General features: G+C 30.9%; 1 protein-coding gene across 1 annotated transcript in view; it reads right to left on the bottom strand.

Annotated features, from left to right (window-relative positions):
• Positions 1-29: 29 nt before the first annotated feature.
• LOC127741287 (uncharacterized) overlaps positions 30-10,743 on the bottom strand; it is an 83,006-nt gene continuing 72,292 nt past the window's right edge. Inside the window, exon 4 of the mRNA XM_052253444.1 lies at positions 30-227. Coding sequence (XP_052109404.1) covers positions 41-227 — 187 coding nt within the window. The 3' untranslated portion in view covers positions 30-40. The remainder of the gene's footprint in view (positions 228-10,743) is intronic.

Below are 10,743 nucleotides of genomic sequence, written 5' to 3'. Positions count from 1 at the left end.
GCCGGTTTGGGCCATTAAATCTTGGGCAAAGTATGGACTATCATATATTGCTGGAAAGCCCAGGATGTCTACTTTCCAACGCCGTTGAGAGCGCGCCAATTGGGCTTCTGTAGCTCCAGAAAATCCGCTTCGAGTGCAGGGAGGTCAGAATCCAACAGCATCTGCAGTCCTTTTCAGTCTCTGAATCAGATTTTTGCTCAGGTCCCTCAATTTCAGCCATAAAATACCTGAAATCACAAAAAAACACACAAACTCATAGTAAAGTCCAGAAAAGTTAATTTTAACTAAAAACTAATAAAAATATACTAAAAACTAACTAGATCATACTAAAAACATACTAAAAACAATGCCAAAAAGTGTACAAATTATCCGCTCATCATGCTGCTGTGTTAATTAGACTATTTTCTTCCCTCGTCTTTGTTATTACAAATTTGTAAGAGGGATAGGAATTGTATGTTCTATATGTATATTATACTATGAGATATTATGTAAGGAGTCTTGTATATGAATCTATGCCTGCTTGTATTTTTCTTAAGATAAATTGTTTATTTTCGGTTTAAAAAGAAATCAGCGATATAGTGTCGAGTCACAGGCTCCTATTTTAGTATTTAGTATGTAAAGTAGTCGTAATACTTCTTGCTATCAGAGTGGCGCAGCCGGAAGCGTGACTTCTGATAGTGAGGGTGTTACAAAAATGCACACCGACTGAGATCTGTCTGGTATTGCAGTTGAGAAAATAATTTATGAATGAGAAAGATTAAAAAGTTAGAATTTATAATTAGAAAATAAAAATATCTAAAATACAGTTTAAAACATTAATCTTAAATGTTTTGGCTCAAAATTAGACCAACAAGTCATATACATATACCGGGCCCAAGTGAAACCCAAACTCAAGGTATATAAGCATCATTTATGAGCATTGAAACTCATTTAACCCTAAAATGAGAGAGAGGGGCGGATAGAGAGAAGAGAGAAAGAAAACCTAGCTTCCCAAACTTCAAATCACTATAACTTTCTCTCCGAAACTCCGATTGACAAGCCGTTTCCGACTACGCATCGTTCTCCTTGCCCTCTTCGATTCTATTTAGGTACTGTGGTGAGTATTTCTCTGTGCTCTGCCCAATTTTTATGCGTTAAAGTAAGAATCCTCCAACCCTTATGATTTATGAGATTTTGTAAACCCTAGAGTAATGTATGTGTGAAATTGGCTATGTTAGTATTGTTGGACAAATTTGGCACACTTTGAGAACTTGAATTATGTTTTGAAACTCTTGATGAAGCTTGGAGCTAGTGTTTGGTGAAAAATTTGCAAGGAAGGACCAAATTACTGTGACTACAAGAGGTATGGTTTAAGTTTTATTTAAGTACCGTGTGGTGTGATAAAGATTCCTAGGCTAGATGCCTCTAGGATTAGGTTTGGATTGTGTAAATAGTTGATATTGATATGTCGTGAAAATTAATGATTGGATTGAAAATTGTGTGAATTTGCATGTTTGGGTGTTGAAAATTTTGATGAATTAGATAATGATTATTGGTTTGTGGAATATGTATTAAATTGTGAATTTGGGGTGGAGGCCGTGAATTTTGGGTCGGAAGTCAGGAAAAAGGTAATGACAGTAAGTGATGATTGTATTGTGTGATGATGTATGTAATTGAATGGAAATTGATAATGAATGATGGAAAAGTAGGCATGATTGCTAGAAAATTAAAAATAGAGGATTGAGATGTGATATTAGTGGAATTTGAGTTGAATTGTGTAATTGGAGAAGGTTTGGACTTGGTTGCGTGTAAAAATGTGAAATGGGTTGGTTGTGGTAAAAATTGTTAAGAAAAAATAAATTTGACTTGAATTGGAAGGATTGGTAAATGTGAGTTTTTGGTAAAAATAGATATTTGGCAAACTTTGGTAGGTCATAACTTGGTCATCGAAGTTGGAAAACTTTCAAAATTCATTTATCGATCTTTTCAATGGTTTAAGAATGGTTGAAAAAGGAATTTTGTGAAAAAAGTTATGAGGTTTTGAAAAGTGGACTGGAAAGCTGATTTCTGCAACATATCAGATTTTATGTTTTCTAATATGGTGCGTACACGAGCATTGGCCTCTACCAAGTGCCTCTGCGTACGCGGATGTCGCATGCATACGTGTCATGGTCCAAAATTGGGATCATGCGTACGCAACACTATGCATGCGTACACGACTTACTAAATTTTCACCTCATACGTACGTGGACCTTTGCATGGGTACACGGATCCCAAGTTTTCAGCCTGTGTATACGCACACCACATGTATGCATATGCACACCTTTCAGAATATGAAAAAATGTGTTTTTATGGCTTTCAACCATTCGTTTGTCCTTCTAAATCTTTATAAACTTTGATATGAGTCTAGAGCCGGAGGAATTAAGGATGAGAGAGTTAGGGATAAAGCCAAATGAATTGAGTTAGTAAAATTGAGAGAAATGAATAAGATGTTAAGTGATATATGATGATTATGAATGAGATAATTGATGATGAGAGTGAATGGATAATGATGACTGAACTTAATTAAGGTTGAATATGAATTGAGATGAGATGGATAATGAGAATAATGATGATCACAGGATTGATAATGAGGATGATGGTGAAGTGTGACAGGTACTATATCCCATAATGAATAGGCGAGTTGAGGTAGAGGATTCCTTCCCTCGTGTTGTGGTTATGATTAAAGAGGCAATAAGATTTGCGTTGTGGGGACGGTGGTGTTATCCAACTCATGTAAAGGCAAGTTGAGATTGAGGATTCTTTCACTTGCTGTGATAAATAAGTTGAGGTCGGGGGTTTGATGAATAGATTTTTGACGGTTTAGAATTTCAATAATGAATTCTCGTTGCAAGTATAGTTTCTATACCAATCAATAATCCTTTCATACAAAAAGTTGTTTGTCACTAAAACAAACCCCTAAATTTTATAAACCGAAGTATTGGACCTCGGGTCGTTCTCCCTAGGAATTACAATAAAGTGTCTTGTTATTGGTTAGAAATGTGTTTTGGGGTTTTGTCCTAATCAACTCCTAAAGGAAAGACTAGCTTTAGAGGTATTCAAATCAATTAGCAACTTCTAATTATCAATCAACAAAAGGATTAGATAACTCAAGTGTCACTAATTACTCTACCTAGGCCAAGAGGAACAAAATCTATACTATATCTAGAAGAGGCATTTCAACGAACACATAAAAGGCAATAAAAGTAAACAACATAAATTGCAAGAATTAAAGAGAGATCTAACTACAAAGGCAAGAGATCAACAATAGAAAAGTAAAGAAGAACAATTATTATGAATTACCTCTTATTGATTTGAAAGAAAATGGAAGGAACAATAGTAGATCTACAACAAAATATAAGAACAACATAAAGGAAATTACAACAAAAGAATGGAAGAAGAATGAATTTAACAACAAGGAATTGAGAAGTAGAAGTAGAAGAATGAATGAATTAAAACCTAGATCTAAGAACTAAACCTAATCCTAATCCTAATTCTAGAGAGAAGTGAGAGCTTCTCTCTCTAAAACTAACTTTCCCTCTAAAACTAAGCTAAACTAAACTAATGGTCAAAAAGTATGTGAAGTATGTTGATTCCCCTTCAATCCTTGGCTTAAATAACATCAGAAATGAGTTGGATTGGGCCCACAAGGCTTCTAAAATCGCTGACCACGTGTTGCATTAAGTGGGTCATGTGCCACCATCGGCACATCCGCGTACCGTGCGCGTGCACGCCCCTATGCGTGATGCAACTATGGCAAATCTTATATCGTTTCGAAGCCCCGAATGTAGCTTTCCAACCCAACTGGAACTACATCATTTGGACCTCTGTAGCTCAAGTTATGGTCATTTAAGTGCGAAGAGGTCGGCTTGACAGCTTTCCGGTTCTTTCATTTCTTCATGAGTTCTCCATTTCTTCATGCTTTTCCTTCATTCCCTTGATCCAATCTTTGCCTTCTAAATCTGAAATCACTTAACAAACATATCAAGGCATCTAATGGAATCAAGGAGAATTAAATTTAGCTATTTTAAGACCTAAAAAGCATGTTTTCACTCTTAAGCACAATTAAGGGAGAAGTTATAAAACCATGCTATTTTATTGAATAAATGTGGGTAAAAGGTCATAAAATCCCCAAAAATCAATACAAGATAAACCCTACAAATGGGGTTTATCAGGGTTCCCTCTCTTGTTGGGGTGGGCTAGTTTGAGGTTGAGGATTCCCTCATTTGTCACACCAGAGGATTGGATTGAAGGTCGAGGATTTCCTTCGATTTAACTCTGTGATTATTAATTTGAATGTCGGAAAGGGCAACATGAGATAGAAGATTCTCTCTTTTGCTGTGATGAACAAGACGAGGTTGAAGATTCCCTCTCCCATTACGATGGGCAAGTGGGATTGAGGAATTCTTCTCTTGCTACAGTGGAAAATTGAATGGAGAAGGTTGAGATTTTCCTTCGATTCGATTCCTGGCTGTGGTGTGAATGAGTTAGGTTGAGGATTCCCTATCGTTATATCACAATCTCTCTCTAAAATTGGGGGTTGAGAATTTTCTCCTTGAAGGTTGAGGATTCCCTTTGTGTTGATAGACGATATCCGGGTTAGCTACCGGGTGTGTCGGGTTGGCTGTATAACCGATAGATGGGCTCATTGGCCATAGGACAGACATACAACATTCGCATATGTTTGATTTGTTTGGGTTTGATTAATTATATGAGTTTGCCTAATTGAATATATTACATGCTTAATTGCTACTTGCTTACTTGCATTAATTGTCTTACTTGTGTATTACTTGTTTGCATTGTTTGTGTTTGTACAACTGAGAGGTCTCTCATGCTGGTGTTGGTTGATGCCGAGAGCTGTCTTTATTGAAATGAAATGATGAGATAACTGATTAACAATGATGAATACTGAAAGAGATGATTTGAATTCCTTGAGTAGACGCAGTGAAGTGATTTCACTTACTTCAGGTGAAAATATGAAGTATTGATATATAATCACTTAGTCGAATTTGCTGGTGCTGGTTCTGGTAATGGTTTTGCAATGAATTGGAAGTTGAAAATTTTGGAAGGTTAGGAAAGATGAGAGATTGAATTAGATTTAGTATCCTCTAGGACAGTTGCTTAAGTTATGGATTAGTGAGAACTTATGGTGAATAATTGATGAAAGGGAGATTAGGATGCTTAGTGAGTTCTTATTATAGTGCATTGTATTTATTTGGCACTTTTACCGTACTTGGAACCCATGGGTCGCGAGTTCTCATTCCATATATATTCTCTGTTTTTCAGATGTAGGTCCAGGTACTCAGCAATGAGCTTTGGTTTCTCTTAAAGATGGCGAAGATCGTTAGACTCTGTTTTACTTTTGTTTAGAATCTTTCTAAATTTATTTTAAAAACCTTTTATTATGTATTTATTTCCTTTTGAAAACGTGTCTATAGAGGCTTTGATATATATTCTGGGAGAGATAGAAAATTTACTATTATCAACTGATTTTGTTACTGTACTCTAGTCAACCTAAACTTCATAGGTTATATACCTTGTCGTGATTCTATTCTTCCTTATTATTATACTTTATTTTTATTCGCTATCTAAATACTTTATCTTCTTTTCTTTGATACGAGATTTTTTTTATCACGATTTTATTTTACTCTATTTCAGACTTTTTGTTAAATAACTCCTTTCAATTATATATATAATTATTTTGAGTCGTACTATTTTATTATCATTGACTTATGATTTGAGTATAAGAATTTGAATATTAAGGTGTTACATATAAAATGTTATGTCTAAGAAAAAATATAAAGGATTCAATAAATTTTAAGAAACTGTTAATCAAATTGAGCAAAGGATTGAGATGGTAAAAAAAAATATATCTAAGAATTATCCATGCGAGAGTAAATGGGACTTTACGAAATTTTTACGATTTTGCGAATAAATAAAGGCAAAGACGGGAGATAGAAATATCACTAATATATACTTAACTTTTTCTAATATTTAAAAAATATATAATTCCATTTATATATTTTACAAACAACAATTTTTCATGAAAAAATTTTTACTTTCTTCCTACAAAACAACAACTCATCTTCACTTAGAATCTGTTTAACATAACCATCAAGAAATTTGAAACTAACCCAAGTCAAGAGACCATAGGGCATCCTTAAATTGGATTTTTTTTTTTTATAATATCTTTTAATTTGACAGACATTGACTGATTCGTTGCTAACTATTTAACTAACCTAACTTAGTTATACAGTAACAACTTTTATTAACTTGGAAATAATATACCCCCAAAGGCCCAAAGTACTATAATATTTTTTTGTCAACTTGTGTACAAAATTTTTGGTCAGGACTTGTGTACAGTTTTTATTGGTATTGAAAGGTGGTAGAGTAAGGTCTTAATGGGTCAAAAGCTGATGAGTCCAATTTTGTTAATGGGCATAGATCCAAATGATGCAAATAATTTAGTATTGCTAATAGTATAGGGCCTTATGACTTTTTAGAGGTCCATTACTAAACAACAAATACTTGTATAATACCGTTGACCAAAACCCAAAGCACAATACCAAAAAATCCCCAAATATATTGTATGGATTGAAATAGAAAGAATTATATATATATATATATAATTGGTTAGTTAGTTATGTAATATGTATATGCAAATTTAATTTATTTAATCAATAGTGATAATTGTTGTTTAACAAATTGTAAGAATAAATTTGAAAAAAAAATTAGTTGCAAACAAGAATGAAGATAAATATTTACAATTTTTTTTTTTTACTTTTATTCAAAAGTAGGTTATTTTGACGTAGAACCAATCACCAAGGGCAATCACCAATAAATAATTAGTATACTTTAATATCTTGTGTCTAAACACTCAATATTTTATGAACCCTTAAAATTCAATAAGAGACTTAATTTCAAAATGTAAGAGATAATTTTGATATTCAGAAATTTTATTTTAAATATTACCACCAGGATCCTATATATAACCCTAAGTTCTTCGATTTGGAACTTCTAATCAAAATACAAACAAAATACAAGATTGTTCATAAAATCTAATAATTGATATATATGGTACATCATTTCAATTTGTTTCTAATGAAAAAAATTCTTCTTTTTTTTTTAACTTCTATTATTTTTAGAAGTGCAAACAACGAATTAAAAAAAGGTATTTATATATAAAAATAATTTTTTATCTTATTACTATTTTGACAACTCAAATAATTGTGTTATGATATAATACGTTATATATGTATTTAATTTATTTTTAATTTGTGTAAACTTTTTTATTTTTGCTAGCTTAGAGCTCAATAATAATGCACCATTATTTGTAAAGGAAAAGAAAAAAGGTTTTAATATACCTTATCCATATGACCACCCAAAAAGTTCAAACAATAAGTTTTGGTTACACATGATTGAGTTGGGAATATCTTTTGTGCTTTTTTTCATTCTTTTTTATTATTTATTTATTTATTTTTATCTGCATGTGTTGTTGAGAGTATAAATGCATAATGTCTACACCACTTTATATATTCTTTCTTTTCATTTGATTCCTCCTACCTTTCTTTCTTTTTCCCTTTTTATGTTTTAATTTAATGCTTCTTATTGCCCCCACAGCCCCACAATCTGGAAATGTGCCCTTCAATAGTACATGCTTTTATACCAAAAAATAGTCATAATAATAATATATTATTATTAATCAAAAGAACAAATTTAAATTGACACTAAAGGACCCTTTTATACAACCTACCATATTTTATTGTTTCTGATTTTTTTTTTCAAAAAAACTATATCATTTTAAATTTGGGTACTGCCAATAACTTTTCACTGAATATTATTGAAGTGTTAAGGTACATGTTTTAAAGTGTATAGGTTAGAATTGATATGGTGACTTTAACTTTAACTATTTTTTTGTTTGGTTTATCCAAACAGTATCTCCCAATCTGACATGTTAAGAACTAATTCGTTTTAGATTTGAGCTCTATTTAAGAGTCTGTCGCTGGCTAATGAGTTGTTGCATGCACAAGGCGGAGTTCGAACTCCCGACACTTACTTAAGCGGACGAGTGAGCTGACCACTCGACCAACTCAAGTTGGTTTCTTTAACTTCAACTATTGATGCTAGAATTAAAGAGTTATTATAATGGGGCCAGTTTTGATCTTGGCCTGGGTAAGCCATCTAAGTAACTTTTGTTCTTTTCACGTAAGGTTTTAGTTTAGCGGTCATCTTCTATGACCTATAATGAATGCATTTAGATGCGAAATTTATTGATGTCAAATAATAAATAAAATTTTTAATATTGTGTATGTGAATATAGTGTGGATGAGTAAGTAATGCATGCCTTGAATTGGGTTGTTTAATCCATCCAACCCCAAATTAAAAAAAAAAAAACAGTAAGCAATTATGGATGTTATGAATTATTGTCCTTTTTTTTATCCGGTTATGTAAAAAATGTAGAATTAATTTTACTCCTGGGTCGTTCAACTACTTAATAAGAGTATTATTTGTTCTCCCATTGTTAATTAGTTTTGTAGTAGCAATTATATACTCCCTCAATTTTAAAATAAGTATTGCTTTTTTTTGTTTCATTAAAAAAATTAATTTTTCAATGAACCTAAAAAATAAAAATGACACTTATTTTAAAGGGTTAAGTACGATTTTGGTTCCTAAGATATCGGTTAAAATTTTTTCGTTTCTAACTTTTTTTTGCATACAAAATCGTTCTTAAAGTTTAGAAATAAGCTTTAAAATCATTCTTTTTACTCAAATATTAAAATTTTAGATCAAATTACTCATAACAAAAAAATATAAAATAAATAAAGAAAAGATAAATAAGAGAAAGAGAGTGTTTTTTCTCCTACAAAGGAGGAAGAAGAAAAAGAAAAAATTGTTTACAATCCACATCTGTTTCCACTCCGCCGTCATTTTCGTATGATTTTGGTCCTTAAGGTAAGGATAATTTTAAAATCAAGTTAAACTTTAGGGCGATTTTGTAATCAAGAAAATGTTAAAGACAAAAAAAAATTTCGGCCTATATGAATTAAAATCGTAGTTAACCCTATTTTAAAACAAATAGAGTATATACATAAGAGTTTGGCTAAAATTTTTAACACTTAATGTATTTTCAAAACTTATTATTAAATTGTCATTTTTTTAAAAAATTATCAGATTCGTTGCTTACTTGCCTCTTTAATTTGGATGCCACTATTTGATTTGTTAATATATGCTCCTACACTAATTTGCTATGAAATCATCTGTTTTAAAATTATAAGTTGATAAGAAAAAACATATATACGTATACCAAAATGTACTTGAAAGTGAATTGTGAGGCTTTTAAATGAGGTGTTAAAACACCTCGAGCTGCTGTCTTTTTTAGGGCGACAGTTAAGAAATATATGCAAAGAATTTTGATATTAAAGTCAACAGGTATTTTAAGAGGATGTGTATATAAAAATTGAATAAAATTTAGGGTAAAATACATGTATAAACCAAACACATAATAATATTACATGAAAGTTTCAAACTAAATAACGTTATATGTATGTCTTTGTTTATAATTTTATATAAATTGGATTCATTGAATTTGAATTAACCATTATAGTATTAAATTAAATTAATATAATTCGAATTATATGGTGTCAAAATAATTTAAAATAAATAGTCGAAAGCATTTCTTTTATGTATATAAATCGAATTAGATAGTTTCGATTTACGTTTTTATACTTTGAAATATTATTACGTGTTTAATTTATGTATTTGTTTTACCCCAAAATTTATTTGGAGTGAGAGACTATTTATAGAGTAGCTAGAATGCTGACTGATTAAATAAAAGAAACTTTTCGCAAATAATGAAAATTTAACTCTCTTTTTTTATGTCTGTAGTATTTTTTAGTCTAATAGGTCAAGCACTAATTTGTCGCAAATTTAAACTCCATTTAAGGATCTACGGTTGACTAATAAATTACAAAAAGCAAAATTTAAACTCTGATACTTGTTTAAACAGACGAGTGAATTGACTATTATTCGACTAACCCAAATTAATTAAGTTATCCCTATTATTAACGACAATTTCCCAGCATGTTCGAGAATTAGAGTAGCTAAAAAATTTTTTACTTGTTGCAACCTACACTTGAACCCACTCAATTCACTCGGTAGAGACTTAAGTACCTACTCAGTTTATTAGACCAGATCAGATAAAAATAGTTTTAGTTGGTTTATTTTATCTGAAATGCAAAATTGAATCTTAAATAATTAAATTTTTAAGATAATTAAATAATTAAGAATATTTAAAATATAGTATTAGAATTTATATAATTAAAATATCTAAATTTTAACTTTGTTATGCCAAAAGAATTTAACATAAAGAAATAAACCTATATATAATTTAGAGGTTGATAATTGATTTCATGACAATAGTTTATTGATATTTACCCACTAAATATACTGTAAATCTGTAAGAGTAAGTTCGATTTTCAATTCTACTTTTTCTGACACATAAAGGTCCTAGTCATTGGAGCAAAAGAGGAGAAAGTCTCCACACAAATTTCTAGAGAAATCAGGCTCTCTGAATGGGGACTTTGAGAAGCCAATAATAACTTGCCAAATGACAAGTTATTATTTAAATAAATAATTATATAAAATTTTAATTAATTATACTAAATTCTTATTTAATTAATGATTTATATTATTATATTTAATTAGCCGTTGTAAAATTAGTCGTTA

The sequence above is a fragment of the Arachis duranensis genome, chromosome 8 (genome assembly GCF_000817695.3).
Source record: "Arachis duranensis cultivar V14167 chromosome 8, aradu.V14167.gnm2.J7QH, whole genome shotgun sequence".
In the NCBI taxonomy this organism is placed as follows: Eukaryota; Viridiplantae; Streptophyta; class Magnoliopsida; order Fabales; family Fabaceae; genus Arachis; species Arachis duranensis.
The sequence above is the reverse complement of the archived record's forward strand: the minus strand, read 5'-3'. Positions and strand labels throughout refer to the sequence as shown.